Source organism: Cimex lectularius, unplaced genomic scaffold (assembly GCF_000648675.2).
Source record: "Cimex lectularius strain Harlan isolate CLEC.00 unplaced genomic scaffold, Clec_2.1 scaffold138, whole genome shotgun sequence".
Lineage (NCBI taxonomy): Eukaryota > Metazoa > Arthropoda > Insecta > Hemiptera > Cimicidae > Cimex > Cimex lectularius.
Window position 1 is genome coordinate 993,855 of NW_019394229.1, and position 27,760 is coordinate 1,021,614.

Genomic DNA, 27,760 nt, shown 5'->3' on the forward strand with positions numbered 1-27,760 from the left:
GACAAAATATTTATGAAATGTATTAAAACGGGTTTGCCTGGTGTTAAAATTAAGATAACATTTAAAATTATATTTCAACAATTTATATTGACCTACACATAATTCTCTTATATTGGTATAAATTATAAATAAAGGATAATTGTACTTGATAACAATGCAATGTGTTTATCATTTTCCCTAAGAGAACCTGCTTTAAAAGTCAGTCATAAGATTGCACAGTCTCATTTTTTATAATAACATTTTATTTTATTTTTTACAAAAATTTCAGTACAAAATGGTTGGTTAATATCCTAATATTTGATCCTGTTCTATTTCTTTGCTTTTCGTTGCATCGGGGCTGAACTTGGTGGCTTCCTCGTAAGTGGTCTTGAAGAACTTAGATCTCCCTGAGGAAAGAAAAAGTTCTGATTATTGTTGAACTTAATGACATTAAAATTACTTTAATTAAATAACCAATTAGACACTGGTTATATTATTTTAGCCCACTAAACAGTTCGATCAAAAGTTTCTTAAGTTAAATAAAAATTTGAATAAAATCTTACCCCACTTAAAGTAGCGCTTGTGAGCGGCCTTTCTGCTGAACTTTTTTGCTTCACACTACGCTCCACGCTGAAAATTAGAGTAACTATATTGCTAATGTAACTTTTCTTTTAAAAAAAAGAACTAACTTTAAAAAATTACTGGACTACTATGATTTTTTAAAAATTCAATAGATTACCGAGTCAGCTTCGGTTTCTACTTACTCTCGTATACCGTCTCATGCAGCATTGAAAACACAAACTTTTTCAGACATGCTTATCTTATTTTATACTATTGTATGTAAATTTATGTCGAGGCGTTTTTAAAAAGACGAACCTGTTTCCTCTCGATGATGAGCCTGATTTTTTAAACATCCCAGCAAATTTGTCTTTCATGGTCCCCTTATCTTCTGATAAACTGATGTCTGAGCCAGGATCGAGCTGGAAGAAAGAGTGAATTAGGTGAAGTTTTGTCTCTCTTGAAAAGAAAAAATCTTAAGTGTTAAAATAGGAAAATACATGAATTGATAAATTTTGCCATATGGCTTACTAGGGAAAATTGAAAATCATATTTTATTTCAATTAATTATTCATTTTATCTAAGGTCTTGGTTGAGATGAAAAAGTTAGTGTCACGAGCAGGATTCGAACCCACGACTACATGCAAAATACGCTGCTGCTCTAACCACTTCAGCTATTGTTACTTTGATCACTCGGACAACCAACTCCTCGTCTCAACCTACAACCTTTCGGATTTTCCCTCTTTTTGCCATAATTCCAAATGTGAAATCAGGATTTGGTTCTCAGCCATGGGGAGCTGTTAGTGAAGAGATTACTTCTTTAATTATTATATTAATCCATATATGTTTAGTGGTCATAATTTACCATATTATTATTTCAATTAATTATTCATTTTCAAATGGTGGGTTTGACATGACATTAACTTTTTCATCCCAACCAAGACCTTACATAAAATGAATAATTAATTTAAATAATTAATAGGGTCAATTATGACCGCTAAACATATATGGATCATATTTTATTTTGACTTGCCTGGCTGCTGGATCCCAATTCACTTCCATCTTGGTCTATGCTTTTAGACTTGGTCAGTTTTTTCAGCTTTCCAAAGATGCCCAGTTTCTTTTTCTTTTCCAGACTTGGCAGGACTTCACTCTGAGTTGAACCTCCTGAAAGCCGGCTGAAAAAGAAAAAACAATTTACTCCTGAACTGTCCAACTTAACGCTATTTACTACCTATCAAGGCTCTGGTCTCGCCTGAGCAAACTATGCCTAAACTTCTCCATTTCCTCCAAAGACTGGACACTTGTCATGCTTCCTTCTGTCTCTTCATAAAGCTAAAATATATATTTTTAAGTTTAATTATTGTGTGTTTTGTATATACTTAAATTGTACCTGTTCTTGAGCTAAACTCTGTTCGAGTGATATGCTTTTTCTGAGACCACTGTTTCCCCTTTTTGAAACTGCACGTTTCTTAACTTCTTTCTGTTCGGCGCCACTATCTGACTCTATTGATGACGACCTAGACGTTTTGTAAATTCATTGTTTAAAATGAATCCATAAATGAATAACAATAAAAAAAATAAAAACCTGAATGAACTAAACGATCTCCTCATCCTGCTATCCCTGTCATCCAATTGGGACTTCTTCAACTCATTTGCCGCTTCGGTTAGCCTTCTGAGAATTTCCTGAACTTCGTGTGATTTTGCATCATCTCTTCCAACAGAAGATTCTAAAATTGATAATAAAAAGTAGTTTATTCAATGGTTTTAAGTGCGAAAATTATTTTACCTCGGCTGTAATCTTTTCTTTCAAGGAGAGGAGAAGCTTCTCGTGATTTTGGTCCCTTTAAATAAATTGATGTTAAATAAATAACAATAAATGAATAAATATTTTAAAAACCAATATTTATTTATTTCTAAAATAATCATAAAGCTACTAAAAAAATCAACTCAGACAACCACTGCGATCCAGCCCTCTGAGAATGCAGTAAAAAATATTAAAAGAAGGTGGCAGCATCAATGGACCGGATTGACAGAGAAGCTCTTGCATATTAAGGGCACTGTAGAATCTGACTCGTAGACCCGATTAAGAATTGGCCAAGCAAGGTTGACACATGGTCACTTGCTTTTGAGCCAAAGCACATGTATGTGTCCAGCATGCAGATTTTATATTTATTAGCTTGAATGTACTTATTAGTGTGAATATGTGATGTGAGAGTGTCGATGGGGTACTATTAACCCTCAATTATTATTTGTATAAAATGTGTAAAGGGTGATTTGAGGAATATCAAGTACTGCCGGCAATTTACTATAAATTGCAAAAGCTGAATTGCCTACGAGAAGCAAATAGGGTCAACTCAGCACATGGATGTATGTATTTACATGTGTGAATTTGAGCCTATATTCATCCAAATCCAAATCCTAAAAATGTCAATACCTTTCGTCTTGCTGGAGGAGTTGGCATTGTAACAGGTGGTCTTGGTTTTGAAGGGAACAAATCTGGAGCAAGATGAGTCAGCTCTTCAACCTTAAAAAAAATGTTACCTAAGAATTCTCAATTTTTGAACAAAATCTTAAGTAAAAGATTAATATTTTACCAGCTGGAATACACTTATGATATTTCTCTCCTCTTCCTGATCCATCCTTTTCTTCATAGCAATCGATTGTCTCAGAATGTCTCTTTCTCTGTCCAGTTTATCTTTTTCTCTCCTGAGCTTTTCATTGGTTGTTCTCAGTTTCGCATGGGCATCTCTTAACTCAAGAAGGTCGCATTGCATCTAAAAATGAAATTTTGACATGTAAATTTGAATAATTTTGATTGGTTTTGGTTTATCACCTCTGTGACTTTCTTTCTGATTTCTTCTTGCTCTTCTTCATTGGACTTCTTCAATTGGTCTATTCTCCTCTTGGATTCAAGCCTTTCTCTGTCTCGTTCTCTTTCAACCTGAAAGTTTGAAAAAATCAATATCAGCTTTTCTTTTTTCTTTTATTTAATTACAAGTTATAGGCAAAAAAGTTTTTTTGACTGTCTCTCTGATCCTCCTGGTCCTACCTTGTTGGTTTGGTCAGTCAGATCCATTTAAAGTGGTATTTTATAGACCAGCAAGGCAAATCAGAGATGACAAAACTACAGGTTCAAGTACATCAACAAAATATATCACAAAAAATTACTTCAAACAGTGTTTGGCGTAAGTCACGAGCAAGAGTTGAAGTCTCTTGAAGCAGCCTGTGTTGTTCTTCACGTTCTTTATGCCAAGCCAATTCCATTTTTGTTTTTAGACCTGTTATTTTAGTACGACCACTACTGAGAATCTTCTCTTCCTCAAGCTGCAAAAAATAAAACCCAAAATTTGATTGAATTTTTTATTTTATTAATTGAATACAATTTAAAAAGTTACCTCATTCAGTTTGGAATTGAGCTCAGAAATCTTAACATCCCAGGCTGATCTCTCAGAAACAAGTTCTGTCCTCAATCTGGATGCTTCGACCCTAGATTCAGACAGCTCATCCTCAAGGCAGCTTATTTGTTGTTCCAGGCTGGCAATGTGGTTTTTGGGATCGTCGCCATCTTCTAAATTGTTGATGTTGTTTGTGCCGTTCTTCTGAGCTGCCTCAAGCATATGCCTGTATGAGTCTCTTTCTCTTTTGAACCTGGCCATCTGCCCTTGGACACTCAGCAGCTCATCAGAAATCACTGTGATACGGCGGTCATAGCGATGCTTGAGTTTAGCGAGTTCTGTCTTCTTTGCTTTCTCTTCCATTACCAGTCTTGAGAGAGAAATAACATTGATGAAAAATCCAATCAGAAAGTTACAATGGCTTCATAAATCAAACGAATAGTAAAGTCTCACTGTACCTGGTTTTACATTCTCTCAACTCTTTTTCCAATGACGCCATGTCTGCTGTCATGTTCCTCTGCACTTTGGATACTTTGTCATAATCCTCAATTTGACTTCTAAGATCTTCATTCTTCAAAATAACATTAAAAAATTAGAATTTTTAACTTTGAAAATGTTTTGAAATAAAATCTTTACGTCTTTTCTCATGCATTCAATTTGCTGGGAAAGCAATGAAGTTTCTTTCTTCAGTTGTTCTACTTCAGACTGTTTTTCCTTGCTGATAGCTTCAAGCTTTGTTTTTTCAAGGAGTAACTTGTCACACTCACTATTCTTTTCCTAAACAGACAAAAGCATTGAAAATTAAAACTGTTAACGATCATATTGAGAATTAATTACTTAGGGATGGTTGTAAACAACAAATCTGTGTGTAGAACCATCATTTACAAAAAATGAAAAAAAATTAATTACTTCTGCTTTTGATTTTTCCTTCAACCAGTTTTCATGCTTAACTGTATAAGTTTCTCTTAAGTCTTTGAGCTCGGCCTCGATATCCAGAAGCTCATTTTCTGTTTTAACCAATTTACTGAAAAAAAATCAAAGTTAGGATAATATAATGGTCTAAGAGATAATCTTAATTTTACCTTTGCGCCTTTTCCTTTTCTTTTACAAGGGTTGCTTTCATTATAACATGCTCTTCTTCCAACTGTTCATATTTGCTAGTAAGCTCTTCATATTCGTGTTTCTCGCTCTCCAGAGCAATTTCAAGTCCTAAAATTTACAATGAATAGTGAAATGTTAAATGAATGAATTTTTTAAAAAAGCCAACTTACGGTCGATTTCAGATTGCAGTTCTTGAACCTTGATGTTACCACTGGTAAGCGAGTTAGTCCTCAGCTGTGCAATTTCGATGTCCTTAGCCTTCATCTCTTTCTCCTGTGTGGATTTCAACCTCTCCATCATCTTTCGGTCAGCCTAGATGGAAAATTTTCTCTTTACTCACAAGAAACAATTGTACACTTGCTCACAACAGCATGGAAATATCATGCATATTAAAGATATTATAGCAACAATTATTATTTACAACAAACGCTGTCTGAAAAATTGAAATACATATATAATGCCAAGACAAGAATGGTTGTATGGTCAAATGAGAAAAATGCTTAAAATGGTTCTGAAATTGGTTTGGGATGATTTTTTAAAAATATTTTTATTATTATTATTTTTTATGACTGTAGCACATTAGCCAATAGCCAAGAAAGATGTGTTTTTATTTGACGATGTATTTTATCAATAGCAGGAAGTTTTTTTAATAAAAAAACTGACCAGGGATGACAGTGAAGGATTTAATATTTTTATTATAGGTTCATTGTAATCTGATAATTAAAATGTTGTTGAATATTATTAATAAAAATTTTAAGCTTACTTGGAAATTATAAAAAGCTACAATTTACCATATTTTTAGTTTGTTTTTAGTTTAAAGACTTTATGTGAATTATTTTGTTAAGCATTGTCCACAACACGAACATTTGATTTTTATGCGCAATTGATTTTTCTGTTAAATAATTATTTTAGTTAATAATTACATTTTCTGTGATATAATTATGAATGTGGACTTATTTTAATTTACAAATTAGCCATTGAAAGCTTTGATTTTGGCACACAAGATTTATGATATTGTAAGTTCTAGACAATTTGACCTACCGCTGATTCCCCTTTGGCTCCCTTTGAACAAAAAATTAGCATTAAGTTTTACTAGATTCAAGAGTGTCTATTTTTTTATCTTTATAAAGTGGATTTATGGATAATTAACTTACTTGCAGGTCCATTTCTAATTCAGAAGCTTTCTTTTCCCATTCGTCTATCTCTTTCTTCATCTGTCTTTCTTTCTTCTTCATCTCGTTCTGAGTCTCTTTCAATTCATTCTCCCCCTTTAAAACATATGAGTTTATTTTCAATAATTATAATTTGAATGTGTAAATTACCTTGTTTATTTTTTCAGTAAGATCCTTGATTTTATTCTTTGATGTTGCAAGCTCGTCTTTCAAACTAGCAACTTCTTGACTGGCCTTTGAAGAAGCAGTTTTTGACATTTTTGAATCCTCTTTATTTTGTAAGCCTTTTTCCTAAAATTGAATGCTTAGATTTACAATATTTTTATAATTACAAGATGACAAATTTACCAATTGCAAAACTTCAGCCTTTTTCGTTTCTAATTCTCCTGTGAGCACGTTTAATTTGGCGTCCAATTCATCGTATTTGGTCTGTAAGGACTTTTTCTCACTTGCCAAATTATTCATTGCTTTTTCAAGGTCAATTATTCTAATTCCAAGTTCTTCATTCTACACAGTATATCTTCTATCAGAAATACTGTACATAAAATAAAATAAATTTACTGCTTTACCTCCTTATCCAGTTTAGTAATTTTTTCTTTTTTGGATGCAACGAGTTTTTCAGACTTCTTCTGTTTATCCTCAACTTCCTTTAACTTTTTCTCCAGTTCCTCGATTTTCTTTGATTTGTCACTCATCTAAGACAATATGTTGTCTTATATCTGGATATATTTAGTTTTTTTATGACTCACCTCTCCTGCCAGCTTGCTTGATTCATTAGTATTTTTAAGGGCACCTTCAAGTTGTTTTTTCAAGTCTGCACTCTGTTTTTTCTCATCTTCTAACTCTTTGGTCAGAGCATCAATTTTCTTTTTCAACGTACTCACTTCATCTTTGGCAGCCTTCGCTCTTTCTGAAAGTGTGTACAATGATTAGTAAAATGATATAGAGAGTATGAAATCTTGAGGTAATATTTATATTATATTTACTCATTTCTGATTTTAATTTGTCTACTTCTTCTGTTAATTCTTTTTTACTTTTTTCTAATTGGGTTTTTGATTCCATTAAGGTTTCCTTCTCTTTTTCCCAACTGGTTTTTCCTTTATCAGAATCTCTTTTGACTTTTAATTTATCTGTTCAGAATTATTGTTTCAATTAAAATAACTATTAATAAATATTATTTAACAATACTTACCACTCTCTAGATCTTTTATCATTTTATTGAGCTGAGAAATTTCTATGTCTTTTTTGCTGCTTTCTTCTTTGGCTTCTTTGATCATCTTATCCAATTTAGCCTTTGTCTTGTCCAGCTCATCTTTCAATTGCTCAGCCTCTTTTTCTTTTTTCAGCCCTCCAGTTTTTTTGAGGACGACCAACATTTCGCTAATTTCATTTTCGTTCTCTTCTACCATCTTCTTGAGTTGGAGTTTAGTCGACAAGTCAGTCGGCTTTTTAGGTACTCGCTTTTGGTAGTAATTCAAAACGTCCTCTAAAGCTTCATCTTTAAGCCTCTTGAGCACTTCCTCGGTTTTTTTCTTCTCCGCCTCAGCCTACAATACCAAATGTTACAATTTGAAAATGTTAAATTAAACACTAAATTACCTTTTTGAGGTGATTCTTTAGTTTTTCAATTTCGCCGATTGGAATTGTTGAACTACCTCCTTTGTTTGCTGCAGCTTCAAGCTCTTTAATCTAAAATGTTGAAATTTAATACAACATATTAAATTTAAACTAATGCAGAATTACTTTTTTATTGCTCTCTTCAAGTTGTTTTTCCAAAGAGCCCAAAGTACTCTTAGAATCTAGCCTCTCAACAGAACTCGATCTTCTGGACGACATTAGTGACAGTTTCTTATTTTCTGAGACAAGCTTTTCATTTTCACTTTCAAGATTTTGTGTCTTTGTCCTTAGAATATTTGCTTCGGCTTCAATAACTTGCAATTGTCTCTTTAAATCTACTGTTTGCTGGTCTCCATCTAATGACCTGGTCAAAAATGAAGATAGTGTGAAATGCAAACTACCTTAAATAAGATCTTACTTGCTCTTTTGAATTGTTTTAGGCTTTTTGACGCCCAACGATATTTCTGCATGCAACCTTTCACATTCTCTTTCTTTTTCTATAAGTTTCTTCCTCAATTCATTCATTTCTTCTTCTAACACCTATGATTTAAATTAAACATTATTGCCAGGCGTAGAAAAATACAGTTAGCATAAATACAGACTTTTATCTTTTGTTCACTAACACCATTGCGTTTTTCAGGTTCTGTAGATTTTAATGTATCTCTTTTAGATGTTGGCAATTTAGTATTAAGCTTTTCTTGAAGGTCTTTGACCTTCTTTTTCAAGTGGTCACTTTCTACTTCAAGTTCTTCCACTTTTCTTCTGAGCACTGCAGCTTCCTGAAAAAAGAAATAATATAAATAATGTATTTCTGTGTCGGAGAATGTTTTCCTAAGGCTTACTTGCTCATTCAATTCTAAGAGAATCCTGAGTTCCGATGGATCATCCTCATCTGAAATTCCTTCGTCTTTCTCAACTGGCTCTGGGTTGAGATGTTGTTGTGAAGGGCTGAGTCTTCTCGCTAAAATAAAAATATCAGATAAGCAAAAAAAAAATTTTTTTATTATTTAATTATCTACACTAAGAGTGAAAGCATTTAATTAGGGAAGTCGTATTTCTGAAACTTGCTATATAAATTCAAACTTGTCAAAAAATTTTGGTTTCTTTATTGAAGGAGCCACACTCAAGCCTGTTCTGCCTACATTTTATAATGATTGAATGTTTATTATTAAAATATACACTTTTTTAATGTTAGTTGATTTTTTATGCATTTTAATTAAAAATAAAGAGGGTGATGTTCTCACACACAAAATATTAAAAAACATACAGATGATACTTAAATGATATTTTGAATATTTCTGATAATTATCAATCTCGTTCCAGTTGGAAAAACAGCAATAACAACTTTTTATAATTTTTGTTTAAATCTGAAATTTTTTAAAAAATTCTACTAGGTTAGAGTGTGTTAGTAGATAAAAATAATATCAATCAAATATGAACAGCAAACGAAAAACTGAATTCACAGAGACATTTTAGTGTCATATGAGAAATGTCCACTGAGAATTTTATAACTAAAGAAAAAAAATGAAATGATAATGAATGCTAAAATTATAGATGAACCGTAATAATTTTCAACGAGCAAAAAATTTCAATATTATTGTTAGTGTTAAAAAATTTTAATTTAAAATTTTCATATTTGAGTAATTAACAGGACATACTTCTGGCTTTGGTAGCCATTTTCTTAAGCTGCAAAACCAATGATTCGTTATCGTCTTCAACTCGCGATGATTTCTTACGAAGGTTTTCAGCCTGGGAACAAAAATGTAAGAATCACCCCAATTATTCTAGTCTTCTGTTGTTAGTTTTTCAATTTTATAAGGCCAAGATAAAATTCAACTGAGGCTTCAGAAGTACGATTTCTACAGTGGTTAGTACAAAGGACACTGGTTTACACGAACATTTTACCTAAGGGCAATAACAAGGCTGCTAATGGAGAAAACGCAAGGCTGTAGGGGAGAAAGACTCCAAAACGCAATAGACAGGGAATCAGACCAAAAGGAAATTCTTTGTGTTCTGTTTGTGTCGAATTATTTGTAAGAAAAATCTTACAAAAGTCTGGCAGTGAGTTGCTCCTTTGAAAATTGCACTTATTTTTCACAAGGCAATTTTTTCTTATAAAAGGCAACATTTCTTCTCTTTTTAATAGGAGTTCATTTTCTTCTGTACACGGATCTACTTTATCCGATTCTTTAGTATCTGTTTGAGTCTCTCTAGTTTCAGTCATTTTTCCTGACTCAATCACCATCACAGAAGCGTCCTTACATTCTGGGCAAATCTGAACTTCTCGCTCAATTTTTAGGTATGTCTTTGATCCAAGGCTTTTCTCAGGGATATTATCAGGTATTAATATTGCAAGCTTTTTTTTCACCTGCAGTCGGACAATCTAAAATAACACAAACGAGGCACTCTCTGTGCATATCATAGATGCCACAAAACATCACTACAACTATAACTGGTAAAGGTTTTAAAAATTAATTACATCTCGATACAGACCTCTTCTTCAGCAAATCTGAGCTGTTCTCTTAGGTCGGCCTCTCTCTCCAGCGAATCCTGTAAATCCCTCAAAAGTTGGATCGGGTCTTCCTGAGAGTCCCCTCTTGTCAAAGACTCCCTTGAAACTTTCTGAATGGCAAAGTAATTAAATGCATTATAATTTTGACGAGCAAAAATGAACTAAATACCTCTCCAGAAGGGGTTTTAGGGAGACTAGCAAGTTTAGGTGCTTTCTTTTTGACAGTGGTACTTTTTTCTTTATCTACCAGCTTGGGCTTAGAGTGGACATCATCCAGCTCCTTTTGCAACCGAGCTGCAGCCTAAACATAATTATTGTATTAGCAATACTTAACTAAGTCTATGATGGCAGTGATTTACCTCATTTGCTACACTGAGATCATGTTCTAGTTGTTTTATTCTTTCAACTTTGTCAAGCCCTGATTGACCACCTGCCACCTAAATAGTGTAATAAAATTTAGTTAATAAATTTTATATAATAAATCATTTTCATTGTAAATTTACCTCTCTACACTTTCTTTCTGCCTCAAGCTTTTCTGCTTCTAACTGCTCAGTTTTCCTCTCCGCTTTCCTTAGTTTAAAAGAAAGGATTCGGCAATTCTTTGTTTGCTGCTCAAGCTCTTTTTTCAGAGACGTGTATTCATCAGCTCGATCTTCTCTATAATTTAAAATGTATCATTTATATTTTTAATTTTCAAATTATATCAAAACACTACCTAAATTTGTCATGCATTTCATCCATTTCTTCTTCCATATCTCTTATTTCATTTTTCATCTCTTCATTCATCTCGGTAAGCTCGTCACAGAGTTTCTCAGAGGCATGTAGCTTTTCCCTGAGTATCTGTACTTCCTTTTGTACCCCTGAGGCTCGTATAGCTTCGAGGTCATTTTCTAACTCTCTAACTCTTTGGCTCAGGCTTTTCTTCTCATCCCTTAAGTCTTCATTATTATTTTTAAGCTCGTTAACTTTTTGTTGTAGCTTGAGAACCTTTAAAATAATAAGCATTCTTCACACTTTTTAGGGTAATGTTATAATTGTTTTGTATTAAGTTTAAAAAAAATGGGGAAACACACTTCTGATGCTGAAGTTCTTGATGTTACGGTGTCAGAAGAAGCCAGTCTTCTAAGCATAAAGTCACTTTTCTCACGTTCCGATCTTTCACATCGAATCTTCATGGCTTCAAGCTCTTTTTTCAAACTTTCAATCTCATCCTTTAAAAAAATACAATTGTAATAAATTCATACAGTTTTAACAATAAGCAGAAAATATTTACCTGAAGTTCATGTTCATTCACTATAGTAGTTTCGGTAGATTCAGTGCAAGCAATACTTTCATTATCACTGTCATCTTTATGGAATGAGTGTCTGTTGGACTTGCTTGAGCCATGTTTACTGACATCTTTTGTATCTTTATTAGATGATGCTCGTGCACTTTCCTTAACCTAAAAATGTCAAATACCTTTAACTTTTGAGATATTGAAGTCTACACAGTCTTTATTTTTTAAATTTAATCCATTTTAAAAACAGGTCAGAATATGTATTACCTGCATCATGAAGTCAATTTCTGGCTTAGGTTTGGGTTCATCTTTAGTCTGGGTCCTAGACCTGGAAGTGCCAGTTGACAAATTTCTTGATGGAATTGTGACTGATTCAAAATTATTCGTATTTGCAGTAGAAGGCGTGGTCCGTCTTCGTATAGTGAATTGTGTTCGTCTTGCATCATCTAAGAAAGGTAAATTATTAAAATAAAGAAATCAAAAAGTAAGTATGATCATACCTTCTTCGTCTTTGTCTTCTTTAGTTTCACGTTTTCTTCTTGGCAGTGTAAAACTGACCGTGACCAATTCTTTCTCCTTGTAAACCTCCTTCTGATCAGCCAAATTTGGACTTGATGTCCAGGAAGAGCTCGCACTGATACTATTGGAATCTTCATTTGGTTTGCTACTACTACTTAATGTACTAAGATTGGAACTACTTGTCCAGTTGCGGGTGCCAATATTGCTTTCAGTTGAAACCAAGTTCCTATTCCTATAATATTTTTGTTTAAAAGGAATACTGTTCAAAAATTAATAAAATAATACATTTACCTCGAGGATGAGAGGGATGATAAAACAGGTGTAGACACAGTAAGCTCATCTTTTCTAAGCTGTGAATCTTGTTCTTTGTTTCTGTTACCATGCTCCTTGTAATCCCTGCAAGTTGTTTCAATTAAAATTTTTTCAAAATGAACGTGATGAATACCTGTACCTAAAGCATCTTTTACACCTAGTGGGCCATCTGACTTGAGGGTGAAACCCCAAAGGGCACAGAGGGTCACCTTTTGAGGTTGGTTTTACGTGTTGCATCTCGCATTAAAACTACCTAGAATTTAATCAATAATGCAAAATTATATTTGTTGTATGAATATTAACCTATCTAGAAAGTTTGTACAAGTTTGACGAGATAGTAGAAAGGAATAATTTATAAAAAATAGTTTATCTTTATAAATATTAATAAACTGCCTTCATTACAAGCTTTTTTCCAGTATTTTCATTTTCTCAACATTCTACTTTGGCTGGCTAAAAACATATTTAATTAATAGGAGTAAAGAAGAGTGGAGCGCTCTCTAGTCTCAGAAATTCATCAGTTATTTTATCTCTCTTTCCTGACAAATACATCAGTGATGATGTATTTAAGCAGAAAAACTATTAGAATTCCTGTTGAATGAGAACATATAATATAGAATGAGATAGAATATAAATTCCTAATAAAGTCTGTGTAGGGATGAACTTGTAGTTTGGTTGTTAACAATTATGTTAGTGCCTATCCTCACTATTTTGGTCTTAGGGAGACCAAAAGAGATCAGAAATGGCTATCCAAACTGCAAAAAAAATAATAGTGAATCAGAAAAAATAGTTTCATTGGCTAGAAAACAATATTTGAGAAAACTATCTTGGCAATATATATTTTTTGTTTATTCTATTCCTAACTTTAATTTAGTATCTAGTTTTATTTTATCCAGAATTTTTAACACTTAACCAAAGGATTTATTCAAAAATCCACAATTAACTAATATTCCTTCTAAATGTAAAAATACAAATCAACTCCAACAATTGATCAAACACAAAACAAACTTGGATAAAATCTAAGAAAATATAAAACTATTGAGATTTCCTCCTGTGATCTGAAGGACAGTAAGTATAGCCAGACCAAAATTATCAGTACCGACCAAATTACAAGTTCATCAACCCTAAGACCACAGGAGAAAATCTCAATAGTTTTAAATTTTCTTAGATTTTATACAAGTTTGTTTTGTATTTCGTCCATTTTTGGAGTTGATTTTTATGTATTTAGAAAGAACATTTGTTAATGTTGATTTTTGGATAAACATTTTGGTTGAGTGTTAAGATTTCTCATACCCATCGATACTTAAGCAAGAGTGATATGTGAAATTTCAAACAAAACAACCCTTTTCCTCATGATAAAATTGTTATATTTGTTAATTTAACTCCAATCTAATTTTAATTAAGATGTTAAGACTGGAATTTTTACTCAGGATGTCACTTTTTGGATGGTTTCTTCTTGTTGAAATTTGGGTGTTAATCCTGGCTAATGTTAATTGTAGTCCAAACTAGTAAAGATAATTTATATTAAGAAAGATCAGGGGTAAGGTGAATCAGAAATAAAACAACTTCATCAAGCTTAGAGGTTTTTTGTTGTAAAATGTACTCTTAATTTCATTTTAGTTGAATCCGCAAGATTCATATTTGTAAACAATTCCTATTTGTCAACATTTAATTATTAATTAAAGATTCAAAATCCTGATAAAGACTGCCCAAAAGGTAATCAAGGAAGTAAGTGATTTATTTCCAATCTGCCTTGTCCCTGATATTTTTGATAATAATTATCGATTAACGGTCACTAACCACCACACAAAAAAAAATTGTAATATTGAAGGCAAATAACTGAGGATAGGCAGACCATAATGATTGGAAATGACCAAACTAGTTGAAGAGCTTTGTTACAAAATATTACCCTTTAAATAATAATTTTTATAAGAATGAACCATCAGCATCAGGTTCATGATTAGTTGAAGTTGATTCTTTCGTCGGAGATTTTATATGATGTGCCTCATCCTGTACTGCATATTGGTTTTAACAGAGAAATCTCACAATTTTGTTTTATTTCAACTTAACTGGGCACTCATGAGGCCAAAAATTGATGGCAGAAAGTTCAAAGTAAACAAGAGGCTTTGTGAAAGCAATATTGCAATATTATTAGAAGAACAATGATTAATATTGGTAATGATCCAATAAATGGATGATATATATTTATAAATATATGTTAGGTATGGTCAGTTCAGGCTTCAAAATGAAAGATCAAGTCTTCAAACTTAATCCTTTTGCTTTTTAAATAAAATTTTCTTTCTGAGTTTCCAAACCTGAAAATAAGTGGTTTAGACACTGTAGTATTTCATGTTCTCGACTCCTTTTGGACGTACGTCTGGATTGTTTTTCTCAAATCCATATTAATACAGTTAAATTTGCTAATTACACAAGAAATCCATAATTTATATTTTGTATTTTTAAATAAATTAAATTAAAAATCAATGTGTTACTGACTTTTTATTTTGATTAATTTGCTATTAAAGTTGAGAAAAAAGTTCAAGATTCTTCTTCTAAATAAAGTTTTCTCCCTTCTTCCAAGTTTAAAAGCCTGAAAATAAGTGGTTAAAACATGTAGAATTTTTTTTCTTCTATTTTGTATGCAGGAATTGGATTGCTGTTTTCTTTCTAACAATTTGAATAAAATACTGCCTTGTCAGTCCTATTGGACATTGGTGGATTGATGTCGTCAAATCTACCTCAATCTATATTTTTTATTTCTTCTTTTTAAATCAATTTCCTACTTGATGAAACTCCTTCTTCTTTATTTTGGTTGTTGTTGAATTCATCATGTAATGAAGGTATTTATTGAACTTCACAACTACTTTCTTCATTTTACATTTTAAAAGGGAATAGAAAGTAAAATGAAGAAAGAGGTTGTGATGTTTCATAAATACACTATCACATAACAATTTTATACTTGTTTTGAGTTTGAATGCCTTGAAAGCCAGAATTGAAAACAAAAGATTATTTCTTGTTTATTATTGAACAATTCGAAGGAAATACTGTTTCCCATTGAACACATCTGAATTGGGATCCACAAATCTGTGTTAATACAAAAAAGATAACATTTTCTAATCCAATACTTAAACTTTTTTTATATGACAAGCATATTTTGGCCTATTCCATTCTCTTCTCAACTGTCAACTTAATTATATATTAGTGTAAAATAAATAATTTTAATTGTAATATAACATGTAAATTAGATATAACGATATCAATAACAGGCAAGGGGTTCTGGAATCGTTCCAAATGCATTCGTCACATTAAAATAAAAAATTAAAGCACAGGAACTCTTCAATAAAACACCTTGTCCATAAATAAAAAACATTAACAGTCAAGAAAATACGCTAAGAAATCATTAAATTTTCTAACGTTTGCAATGACTTCTAATGACCAATGATTTTTATTTAGTGTCCATAATTTTTTTTTTTAAATTTGGTCTTAAAGTTAGGAATTGCATTAGCTGAGGCTTAAAAAAAAGATGAGTACCTAGTAGTAAGTAAAGTAGTAGATTAGTAAGTAGTAGTAGTAGTTGAAGTAGTAGTAGTAAATAAGTAAGTAGTATTATTATTAGTAGTAGTAGTAGATTTTTTTGCAACAGCTCATAGGCCATAGCCAGTAGTAGATTAGTAAGTAGTAGTAGTAGTAGATTAGTAAGTAGTACTAGTAGTAGTAGTAGTAGTAGTAGATTAGTAAGTACTAGTGATAGATTAGTAAGTAGTAGTAGATTAGTATATAGTAGTAATAGATTAGTAAGAAGTACTGGTAGTAGTAGATTAGTAAGGATTAGTGGTAGTAGTAGATTAGTAAGTAGTAGTAGTAGTAGATTAGTAAGTAGTTGTAGTAGTAGATTAGTAAGTAGTTGTAGTAGTAGTTGATTAGTAAGAAGTACTAGTAGTAGTAGATTAGTAAGTATTAGTAGTAATAGATTAGTAAGTAGTAGAAGTAGTAGCAGATTAGCAAATAGTAGTAGTGTAGTAGTAGTAGATTAGTACATAGAAGTAGTAGTAATAATAATAATCCTATCCTCTCTTCTTTTTAATTCAAATTTTCCCTTTCTGCAAAGTTCAAAATTTGAAGGAAATACCTTGTTTTAGACACACGTCTGAATTGTGGTCTTCAAATCCACATCAATGCAAAAACGATTAATTTTGGTAATGCTTCATTTACTTTTTAATTGTTTTTTTGTTTGGTTTTGAAGTCAGGTATTGTATTAACTTTGACTCGATAAAGACAAAAAAAAGTACAAAGACATAAATCTTAACCTTTTTTCTTTTGAAATAAAACTTTCTACGAGTTCTGAGTTTGAAACTCTGGAAATAAGTGGTTAAGGCACAGTTGAATTTTATGTTCTTGCATTTTTCACGCCGGGATAGGGGGAAAAATGTTATTGTTTACTACCGCTCAATTTGAAGGAAATACTGCCTCATGTTGGACACAATGTCTGGACTGTGGTCCTCAAATCCATATTAATGCCTCGTCCAGGAAACAGATCAATAAGTAATTACCGTCCATAATTGAAAAGCCCTCTTCTTTTTCTGCACCGGCCGTGTCTAATTTTAGTTCTATATAAATGAAAAGGACTACTATGACCCATTTAATATGAAAAAGCAACGCTGGGTACAATATCCTAACACAATCGATTTCAGAGAAACAAAAGTTTGGTCCGTTTTCTAATCAAATTGTGGTCACCAGTTTACAGACCGAGTGAGGGCCAGTGTAGTGTGTGGTCCCGAAACTTCGACCATCGGCTCTACACACAACACCAAAACTATCGGTCATAGGTCACTGCGGGTACCCTGTTGCTGTAGCAAGTACTGTCAGCATGCTCCATTCGTGAGAGTTGAGGCATCGTCGACGAGTCTGAATTAAGAAGCTTGAGCCCTTGCTTATTTATAGAGCTGGTACAAGCTCATTGCCTGCAGAATGAAAGGCGAGGTCAATGTTGAAGCAGTGGTGACACCTAGTGGATACATAGCACCCTCAATGGTTCAGCCTGTCCAAGCAGCAGGCCAATGATGAAGAGTGGCGTGTTCTGACCAGCGCGTTCCTCCCAGTCACTAAAACGTTTTCAGGAATATAACGTCGGGGTTAACACTGTGTGGGTGGAACCGTTAGTCGAAGTCCGTGGACAGATGTCGATGCAGCAAGAGGCGGTAGGCTCAGTCACAGGTCCAACCCGGACTCAGTAGCTAGGGAAGGTACAAGGTGCAACCATCCTTGTTGTTTAAGTAGTGCTGACGGCTTGCTCCATTCGTGAGAGTTGAATTGACGAGTCTTGCCGACGAGTTTGGATTAAGAAGCTTGAGACCCTGCTTATATATAGAGCTGGTACAAGCTCATTGGCTGCAGCATGAAAGGCGAGGTCAATGTTGAAGCAGTGGTGACACCTATTGGATACCTTATTAATAACCACAAATGGTCACTATAGATCCCATCGCTCCCCAATGGTTGAGTCTCTCACGTCAGGGACGCCACTTTTAGATGGTTGAAGATCAGTGCTAAAGCAGTCGAAGGAAGCTAGAGGATACCTTGTTAGGCACAGATGGTCACCACACTAGTTTTTGAAATTTTGAACCATACGATGGAAAAATATCGACTTAATTCAAAGAACTTTTTTACACTGTCTATCGTTGTAGAGTCTCCTCTCCAACTTCACGACCAAAGAAGTATAGCACTGAATAATTAAACGCTATGATAATGAACTAGTTTCATTTCCTAGATAAGGAGGTTTAAAATTAGTGCAAAATACATTTTTTTGTATCGCCAAGCCGGAAATAACACGTAGGCCTATTGCATCTGGCCCCCAGCCACTGTCAGTGAACTTTGCCAACAGCTGAAATCCGGCTTTGAGTTTATCAGAGATGCGAAAAGCCCTCGTTGAGGATCGGTACAACTTTCATTCGAGAACATATGCCAAACTGCAACAGGGGACCATTGTGCAATCGATCTCGCTAGCCAAATAATATTTAATTGTTACACCTCTGCCATTGCTTAAACTGTCACAGATGACTCGCTTGAAAGCTGTTTCTAGATACACAGATACAAATTAAATTGGCAAATATAACACAGCAGGAAATAAGTAGACCAAAGCCATTAATAGTTTCTAATTAATATGGTCTTTTCGACACCTTTGGATCCTAATAATAATAATAATAAATAATTCGTTTCAATGCACACACCGATGGGACCACTGTCAGTACAGCCAGTTTAATAACGCTTCTTTGCAAGTTACATACAATATAGAAGTTATTGGGTTGTCCGGAAAATAATGCAGGATTTTAAGTTTTCATTAAAAAAAATCTATATAAAATATTCTGTTTACGTTTACAGGATTACTCATTTGTATGAATGTCAACACTTATTAATCCTCTTCCAAATGATATTGTTTGTTTACCTCTGTAGCATTCCGCTACTTGGAAATAATTCAGTCATCCTTATAATGTCAAAGCGAGAATTTCGTACGATTTTCTTTTACGAGTTTAAACTCGGCCGAAGCGGAGCCCAAACGGCTAGAAACATTAACCAAGTCTGGGGCGAGGGTTGTGTTAATGAGTGCACTGTGCAAAGGTGGTTTAAAAAATTTCGGGAGGGAGATTTCAGCCTTGAAGATGAAGAAGGTCGTGGAAGGCCTTCCTCTCTTAATGATGATGTTCTGCGATCAGTGGTGGAAGAAAACCCCAAAACAACTGTTCGAGAACTTGCAGAGCAACTCAAAGTCAGTAAAACGACCGTCGCTGACCACCTCAAGGCGATTGGAAAAGTGAAAAAACTCGAAAATTGGGTTCCACACTCATTAAACGATCGCCAAAAAAATCAGCGCTTTGATGTTTGTGCATCACTTCTTTGTCGAAACAAAAATGACCCATTTCTGGCCAGAATTGTTACATGTGACGAAAAGTGGATTCTGGACAGTGGCTCGACAAAGGAGAAGCTCCAATACATTTTCCAAAGCCCCCAACTCATCAAAAAAAGGTAATGGTTACGGTATGGTGGGCTTCATTTGGTTTAATACACTACAGCTTCTTAAATCCTGGCGAAACCATCAATGCTGAATCATACTGTAACCAAATTAATACCATGCATCAGAAATTGGCAGTAATGAAGCCCTCTTTGGTCAATCGGAAAGGGCCCATTTTGTTGCATGACAACGCTCGACCACATGTGTCACGTGTAACGTCACAAAAATTATTGGAGCTTGGCTATGAAAATTTGCCTCACCCACCCTACTCTCCGGACCTCTCGCCTACTGACTACCATTTTTTTAGACACCTGGACCACTACTTACAACACATAATATTCAAAAATCAAACGGAACTGGAAAATGCATTTATTGACTTTATCAATTCTAAAAATTCTGAATTCTACTCAGACGGAATTAATAAAATTATTTTGATTAAAGAACATTGCTTTAAAGTAACTAGTTTCTTTTTTTTTGTTTAATACCAAAATCCTGCATTATTTTCCGGACAACCCAATAGCACATATAGCACAGTTCCATACACATCTATAAGACCTGATTGAAAAACACGATTAAAAGAAGATGAAGACCGGATCGGCAGAGAAGCACTCACATATCAAGAGCACTGACGAAATATGGCTGGTAGAAAAGAGGTCATCCTCACACGATTAAGAAGTTCATGCTAGGTTGACACACAGACATTTTAAATCCGCAGTGTAGTAAAGGCATATGTAGAAAAGGTTGCTCGCTGTTTCCCTTTTAATGGAAGGTGGCATTCCTTGGCTCCATAAAGAAGTCAAGGAATGCCACCCGATTTGAGAATTGTGCTTGAGCATAACAGCGAGTATCTGGGTCCTCTGTTCCGATGTTATAAATAGGGCTGCTTGTATAATGTAATACTTTACAGACAGCTCGTCTTGGGTTTGTTCGTGTTGAGAATGAATGCATTTATTAGCGTGAATGTGTAGTGTGAGAAAGCCGATGGCGTAATATTGAGTGCCCCATCGATAATATGTGCAGATGGTGATGGAGAAATATCAAGCACTACATCACCCTTAAATAAGAAATAATGTATTTAAGTGAGAGTGATAGTGCGAGTAAGTTTTGATCTAGAAAGTGATTACTTGGTTGAAAAAAAGTCCCAGGTCAGTCCCCGACCTCCAACATTTCGGGTTATTCTCGAGGCCCGTGGATAATTTATTATAAATTACAAAAATTGGAATTGCCTGGGGACTGCGAGAAGTGATAGGCTCATCTTTATACGAGTGTACATTCTGCCACAGAGCTGGGATTATGTCGATCAGAAATCAATATTGGGTCTGATTAATCAATCTATAAAAATTCATTATGTTGAATTCACGTAAGCAGTGCTAATAGAAAAAGTGACACTGAGGAAATAGTGGAAGTCCAAAGTACAAGTACAACCTGGTGAAGTATAATAGTCCTTCACTACATGAAAATCTTTTTTTTTATGCAAGAAAAAATAAAAATAAAAATAGAAATATATTTTTAGTGGCCGGGGTCGTGGGCTGTTAAGTGCCTTTAAACTCTCTGATATGTGTAAGTCTGGTTCTGGTCCCAAGGGTGAGAGTGATGTCTCGTTTTTGGCTCGTTGGTCAGCATGTCCTTTTCCTCTTTTCTACCCTCGTGGGTGGCCGGGATGACCGCGTTTGTAGGTTATGCAACAGGAAGAAACTGCCAATCATGGAATCTTTGAATACGAAGCAATCTTTCACTGTAAATATCTAGCAAGAAGATCCAGGGGAAAGAATTGCACCAAGGACCTAATAGATCTTAGTAGAAGGATCGAGACAATTGAACTGAGGAAAAATACAATAAGCATATAGGCTGCAGTTCTTGGAGAGTAAAAACCTCTCGTTTCCTTTTCAAAACACTCTTGCAAATCCATTGGTTCATGCATTACAACTCAGTGCACAGATGTACATACTTTCGGACTGTCAGGAAGCAATAAAGGCACTAAATGCGTATGCTTTCAGCTCCAAACTAGTCTGGGAAGGCTAAAGTTCCTAATGGCTCTAGGAAAATTTAAGTTTGCTTTAAAGTGGGTTCCATGAAGGTATGGAAGAAAAAGAACATGCTGACGAACTAGTCAAAAAAGGGCCAGCCCTGTCAACCACAACTAGTGGTGTGAAGCACGGGAGTATATGTTAAAGTTGGAATTGGAAAAACTGCTTGAAAAAGAAAAACTCAACCACTGGGATAAAACCACTAGGTATAAGGCAATCTAAGAGATTTATAAACCTATCGAAAAAAAAGGCTTTCTCAGCATGCCAGATTTGAGAAAATTTATACGTCTCTATTCAAGCCTCTCCCTCTTAACTACCACCTGAAGAAGATGGACAAAGCAAAGAGGACATGCCGACTGTGTGCACAAGAAAGAAAAATTTGAAAGATGCACAGACCTGCTTACTCGAATTAAATGCGTATATCTTCAGCTCCAAACTATCCTGGGAATGTCTAAATTCCTATTGTCTCTAAGGAAAACAACAAGATTACTTTAAAGCGGGTTCGACAAAGTGGGTGAGCTAAAGTTAGAACTGGAAAAATGGCTTCATTTATAATCTCTTGATCTCTCATTCACCAGGGAGGATCTTACAAAAAATAATAGGTCTCTAGGTCTGCCCTCTATACTACTTCCTAAAGAAAATGGGCAAAGTAGAGACAGAAACATCGGCACCAAGGAAAGGACTTAGCTTAATAAAGACCTATATAGGTCGCAGTGGAGTTAGGGTACAGTCCATTTTAAAAAATAATTTTATGAATTGCGGATTTTCCAGTCAATTAATCGATTTGTTTGCTAAGAAGAACTTAGAATCACCGTGTTTATATTTTAAAAAATACAATAAAATGTAAGGAGATCTATTGTCACCTTTAACGTGGTTTAAAATGTAATAAATGATTGTGGAGGGGGGCTTTTTGCGCATACAATTTATTGTATCTTCTATTTCTCCGTATTTTTTTATTACTATTATTAACAGACCTGGGCCGGATGCCAAACTCGTGCTCGTTTACTCGACTTATACTGCAGAATAAGCTCTCGGTAATTTCAAAGTTGACTTGCTTTACAACAATTAAAACTGGTTGGAACAACTGTTTTTCAGCAAACTTAGGTCTTCATCAACACCAAACTTACTATTTGAAAAGTTCTGATTTGATAGCAATGATAGCCACCAATTAAATTAAATTAAATGTTGAATGTTAGAACCTAAAAAAGACAACTAAAAAGGCAAGAGTATTCTTGTTTATAATGTTTAGCACGTTGAACTAGAACAGCTTTTAATTGTTGATCGGATCAATAATCACCATGCCTTTTCAGCAAATAGCTTTGAATTTCATAGCAACTATCTATAATAGCAGGGAAAATATGTGTTAATTCGGTAAAAGCATTCTTTCTTTAACCTCTCATTTGAATATATAAATAGATCCAGTAATAGGACTTTTCACACACAAAGTAAAATGCAAGTGGCAACAAAAGATCATGGGGTGTTTCAAACATCGGTCATAAACAAAATATCGTTGTGATAGATGAATTTTGTATCCGATTAGCACAGCGGGAAGTCATTAAAAAAGACATGATACAAAATTAGATGGGATTTTTTGGCACGTCCCTAATATACACGAGGACAAGTGTAGTTCCTGTTTTGAAGGATAATCCATTGTGAAATCAACCTCCAATACGTATAAAACTAATCCTATAAAAGACCAAAAGGAAATAGAAGTATCAACATGCTGATGTTCATTGTTAAAAATTACCGAAACAACAAGAAAAGTTATATATTAATTCGTCGTTTCCGATAAACCTGACTTGCCCATCCTAACTATTTTCGACTATAAACAACAATCACAGACCACCAGACCTAAACAAGAAATCTCATAGAACATCCAAAAACTGATATTTCCCTAGTAAAATAGTAAATTAATATATTAAAGTTCGCCCTTTAATATAAAAAGAAAATAGATTGTTTTGTTTAAAATTTGGAGTAGGGGGAAACTTTTTGGGTGAGAGATTTTAACACTTAACCTAAGCGTTTATTAAAACATCCACGACTAAACCACAATCCCTACTACCTAAAAATAAAAATTGAATTAAAAATGTAAGAATGGGCAAAAGGAAAAAATATGTTACTTAGTGTGTGTATATAATTTATAAGCGTGAATGAAGTAGCTTCTTCGGTTGAGTATTCTAGGGCAGTGTTAATGTAATTTATTAAAGTGGATGAAGATGAAGGAGCTTCTTCTTAAATTATTCCAAGGAATATCGAGTTTTCTAGAGCACTGTAAATGTAATTTATTAGCGTGAATGAAGGAGCTTCTCCAATAACCGCGAGAAACTAGTACTCTGGGGCAATGCGAATGTAATTTATTAGCGAGAATGAAGGAGTTACTTCCACAATCTGAAGGTCTGACTGACCAACACAGCAGGATAGGCAGACCAAAATGATCTCTAAAGGCTAAATTACTAGAATAGAGCTACTTCCTCACCCTTCAGACCACAGAAAGAAATCTCAAGTTTTATAATTTCTTGGGTTTTATCTATGTTTCTCTTGTGTGTTTTGCATTTTCGGGGTCAATTTGGATTTGTACACTCGGAAGGAACATTACCAAAAAGTACTCGATATTTCTTGGGATGATTGAGGAAGTAGCCCCTTAATTCACGCTAATAAATTACATTCGCACAGCCCCAGTGAACTCGGTATTCCTTGGAGGGATTGTGGAAGAATTCCCTCTAGGTACGGTCATAAATTACATTCATACCTCAGATTTCAATAGCACTGCTCCAGAGTACTCTTCATTTCTCAGGGTGATTGGGGAAGTAGCTCCTTCACTCACGCTAATAAATTAAACTTAGTCCAATAAATTAACAAACACTATATACATTTAAAAATCCCTTTATCTGAAGTTGCCAATATACCTTTTCCCTTTTCGACCCTTCCGCCGTGGATGAGGGTCTCGTGTTTCTTAACCTGCCACAGTTTGGCAGGGTTATTCCTATTGGTTTTATCAAATACATAAATGAACCACTGTCCCGAGGAATATCAAGTAATCTGGAATGAGTGCTGGCGTCTGGAGAGTAAATGTAAGTTATTAGCGAGAATGGAATGGGTTCAACTCCGACCCAAGGAATATCGAGTACAAATGTGATCAGACTTCTAGGTTATATATGTAGTATATGTTTTGTGACTTTTCTGCAGTTGACAACCTGAAGTACAACGAGAACCTAGCATTTTAAGATATCGACATAGTATACGTATAAAATTCAATTAATTAAGTTGAGATAAACGATATTAATTGGTCAAGCGGACCACGAAAAATAGTGAATACATATAAAAGCAGAGAGTCAGTAACCTGATCAAGACGTGAATGGCGCAGTTTAAAACAAAATCCGCGTGAAAGACCAGAAAAAGAAGGAAAACACGCAGATGGTCGGCGATGACCTCAGCTATTTGTCTGCCCATATACTTCCCACATTATATATAATAAAACCAATATGATTATTGGTTGAAAATACCATGTGTATCAGGTTAGATGCAAAGATAATGTCAAAATACTCAACTCAGGTTGTTAGAACAAGTGAATTCTATTCATAATTTCCAAAAATTGATTTTTTTTTTCAACATGACTTCCGGCGTAGGGTCACTCTGAGGCAGCACGTAAACTTATTGACCAGGCTAATTAATAAATAAAAGCCCAATCGAAACATCGTTACTCGTTTATTGCCAGTTTGAAACGGCCCAAACTATTTGTTTTGTAACAATGCAGTTATTTGTTTTTAGTGTTTTTCCTCTGTCTAGAACATGGATATCCCATGCCAGATATCGCGGCGACAATAAAGACCGAAATACCTCAGAGGTGAAATCCTGGGACGAATGGGTCCTTTGGCCTATTTTTTTCTCCCTTCTAAGGCGACGTATTTAGCACCGCCGGGCCGGAAAATTGTAGCTATCGTTATAGTCTCTAAGGATTTTTTTAAAATGAGTTTCAGGGCAACGTTTATAATTTTAGTATCTTTTGCACGGTGGTTTAAAGAAAGCTTAAGTTCTTAATTCGTTCCATGGGAAAACAGCCCATTTGTCAAACTTCCAATGTAAACATTATAAACAAAACACAATATGATGGAAATAGCTTCATATTACTGGGATAACTCTCAGTTTGAATGATATTACAAGGGTGTTATTACAAACATGTCAGTCTATAAAGAACACTTTTCTACCTATAAAACCAGAATAATGTGAAACAAAGTACATATTAATGGGATCTAACATTATTCAAGGAACAATAGTCAAACCATAAAAGATGTTGACAGTCTGCCAACATTTCACGCCTTCATAGAAAGAAAGTAGTAAATAAACTCAATTAAAATATAAGCAGTAATTAATTGTGTGAGAAAACTGTTTTGAACCCTAAATGAGTTGGATGGAGATGAAATACCACTTATAAAAAGAAACAATCATAATTTAATTGTGAAGACTGGATGCCGAGTCCATGTGTATACTTAACCTAGCTAAGTTTTATTATTGCGTTTGTTAAGAGAATGTAAGTTATGGTTTGACAATTATATCAATAATAATTATCCAATTTGTCTTTGTTCATTTTATTAAGTCGAATTGTCGTTTTGGAGATTCGTCAGCCTCAAAGGGTTGCAAATTTTTCTCCCTTAATTGGACCTTCTTTGATCTCACTCGTTACATAATTTATCATCGTTGCAATGTTTAATTATACGTTTATTTAAATTTTTATTTGAAACACTGTCTAAGATTGAAACTTTTATATAACTTTTATTTATTATTCTTATGCATCTGAGGTCTTGGTTGAGATGAAAAAGTGTCACAAGCGAAGCACTAACATTTTCATTTCAACCAAGACCTTACATAAAAAGAATAATTAACATGGTCAATTATGACTGCTAAATATGTATGGACTTGGTGAAATATGATTATTCCAGGCGAGACTTACATCGCTGAAAGCATAGTTTGTGCAATCGTCAATTACGATCACAAGGGGCTTAAAAAAGCAGCTTGATCGTCTGTGAATCAGTTTAAAAATTTATTTGTTGTACAAATGTTACATTGTTCTTAAAACATCAATTGATTGACATATTACTTCTTTTTCATAGTTAAAAATAATAATAATGCAATAAAACTATATTCAGCCAAACGAGTAAAATAAAAACATTATTTGCGTTTAATTGGATTTAAATGGAGAAATGTTAAACGTTTATAAAGATTAAATAATCGACGTTTTGTGCATTAATTCTGCACATTGCCAAAAATCTGCTAAATTTTTTTAAAAAGTGATAAGCAGAAGGGGTGTGCGATTTACATAGCTTATTTTCCTGCTGGCGTTCGACTGACCCAACTATTTTGGTGATAATTAATTTTCAAGACAAAGGGAAGAGCAAAGACTTCCCGTTGGGGCTAAAAGACGCATAGGTTCTATTATTGGAACAGTTTACACAGCAGCTAACATTTCACGGGGATGCCAAAAAAGCTATTTCTTTTAAATTGTTTTTTATTTATTTTTATTTTTGAGAAGGATAAGGTCGAAAGTGAAAAGAAGCGGGATTAATAAGTTAAGTACGTTTTAAGAGGGGAAAATTTTAAATACAACCAGAAGGCCATGTCTGAACCACTTCCCAGGGTTTAAATTTAGCCAGCCCGAACTATGTCATTCTCCTGATTAGCCTTGTTCCATAAAACAAGACATTGGTATACTCACTTTTGGTTCTGCCTCAGCTGAAGGAACCGTACAACCCTTCGTCGACACCGGCCATCTCTATGACAATTTTCTTTCTTATAAAAAAATTAACTGTTTCGTTTAAAAAAGAAGAAACCTAAAAACAAAAAGTAACTCCCACTAAAATCACTTGGTGGATGCACAGAAAATCACTAGGGTAGGACAGACTGACTCATTAGGCACACGGGCATCTGAAAGATGCCAGGATTAAACGATGGAAATTACACGGGGAAATGGAGAGAATGCTAGGAACGGACTGACGGAGTGGAAGCCGTTCACTTGGTGGCCACGCGCCAAGTGCCATGGTTCGAGCCACCTCACGAAGAGACCGCCACGCACCATTCAACGACAAGCCACCCTCAAACTTCAAAGACAGCCACCCTCTTGTAACTACAAGAAGAAAGAAACAAAATTAAATTATATAAAGAAAATTGCAGAAATATTCGTTATCAAGAGCTAGAATTAAAGATGGTAAACGTAGTAAGTTCGAAGCGCAAATATTGGGAAAAAGCATCGTGAATATACTTGATTTTTGGAACGATTTGGCAATATTTTAATTGC

General features: G+C 34.2%; 1 protein-coding gene across 3 annotated transcripts; it reads right to left on the reverse strand.

Annotated features, from left to right (window-relative positions):
• Positions 1-221: 221 nt before the first annotated feature.
• Positions 222-27,465, reverse strand: LOC106665024 (trichohyalin). 3 transcript variants are annotated; one of them, XM_014391157.2, is made up of 44 exons: positions 27,182-27,465; positions 12,584-12,697; positions 12,424-12,528; positions 12,114-12,364; positions 11,881-12,059; positions 11,611-11,778; positions 11,411-11,548; positions 11,053-11,324; positions 10,841-10,994; positions 10,697-10,774; positions 10,507-10,638; positions 10,319-10,447; positions 9,731-10,208; positions 8,668-8,786; positions 8,428-8,604; positions 8,244-8,365; positions 7,952-8,189; positions 7,808-7,897; positions 7,401-7,755; positions 7,195-7,338; positions 6,958-7,118; positions 6,778-6,903; positions 6,557-6,715; positions 6,359-6,499; positions 6,191-6,304; positions 6,078-6,098; positions 5,207-5,348; positions 5,018-5,144; positions 4,845-4,959; positions 4,572-4,712; positions 4,394-4,506; positions 3,936-4,305; positions 3,709-3,864; positions 3,374-3,481; positions 3,135-3,314; positions 2,975-3,064; positions 2,327-2,381; positions 2,126-2,267; positions 1,931-2,057; positions 1,772-1,872; positions 1,571-1,715; positions 856-959; positions 543-609; positions 222-386 (listed from the first exon to the last, which is right to left on the reverse strand). In XM_014391157.2, the coding sequence occupies exons 2-44, from the start codon at positions 12,679-12,681 to the stop codon at positions 309-311; spliced, it is 6,510 nt and encodes a 2,169-aa protein (XP_014246643.1). In that variant the 5' UTR covers positions 12,682-12,697; positions 27,182-27,465; the 3' UTR covers positions 222-308. The 3 variants fall into 3 exon arrangements, with proteins under 3 accessions (XP_014246643.1, XP_014246645.1, XP_014246644.1); XM_014391159.2 differs by lacking the exon at positions 9,731-10,208 and adding an exon at positions 9,484-9,574 and having other exon boundaries at positions 27,182-27,464; XM_014391158.2 differs by lacking the exon at positions 6,078-6,098.
• Positions 27,466-27,760: the final 295 nt, after the last annotated feature.

What these genes read in the sequence shown, in the direction of transcription:
- LOC106665024 (XM_014391157.2), bottom strand. Translation starts at nt 12,681, where the DNA reads ATGCAACACGTAAAACCAACCTCAAAAGGTGACCCTCTGTGCCCTTTG. An exon ending in AGAAGACAAAGACGAAGAAG is followed by an intron (nt 12,060 to 12,113) that starts GTATGATCATAC and finishes TACCTTTCTTAG; the next exon opens with ATGATGCAAGACGAACACAA. An exon ending in AGAGTTTAGCTCAAGAACAG is followed by an intron (nt 1,873 to 1,930) that starts GTACAATTTAAG and finishes TATATATTTTAG; the next exon opens with CTTTATGAAGAGACAGAAGG.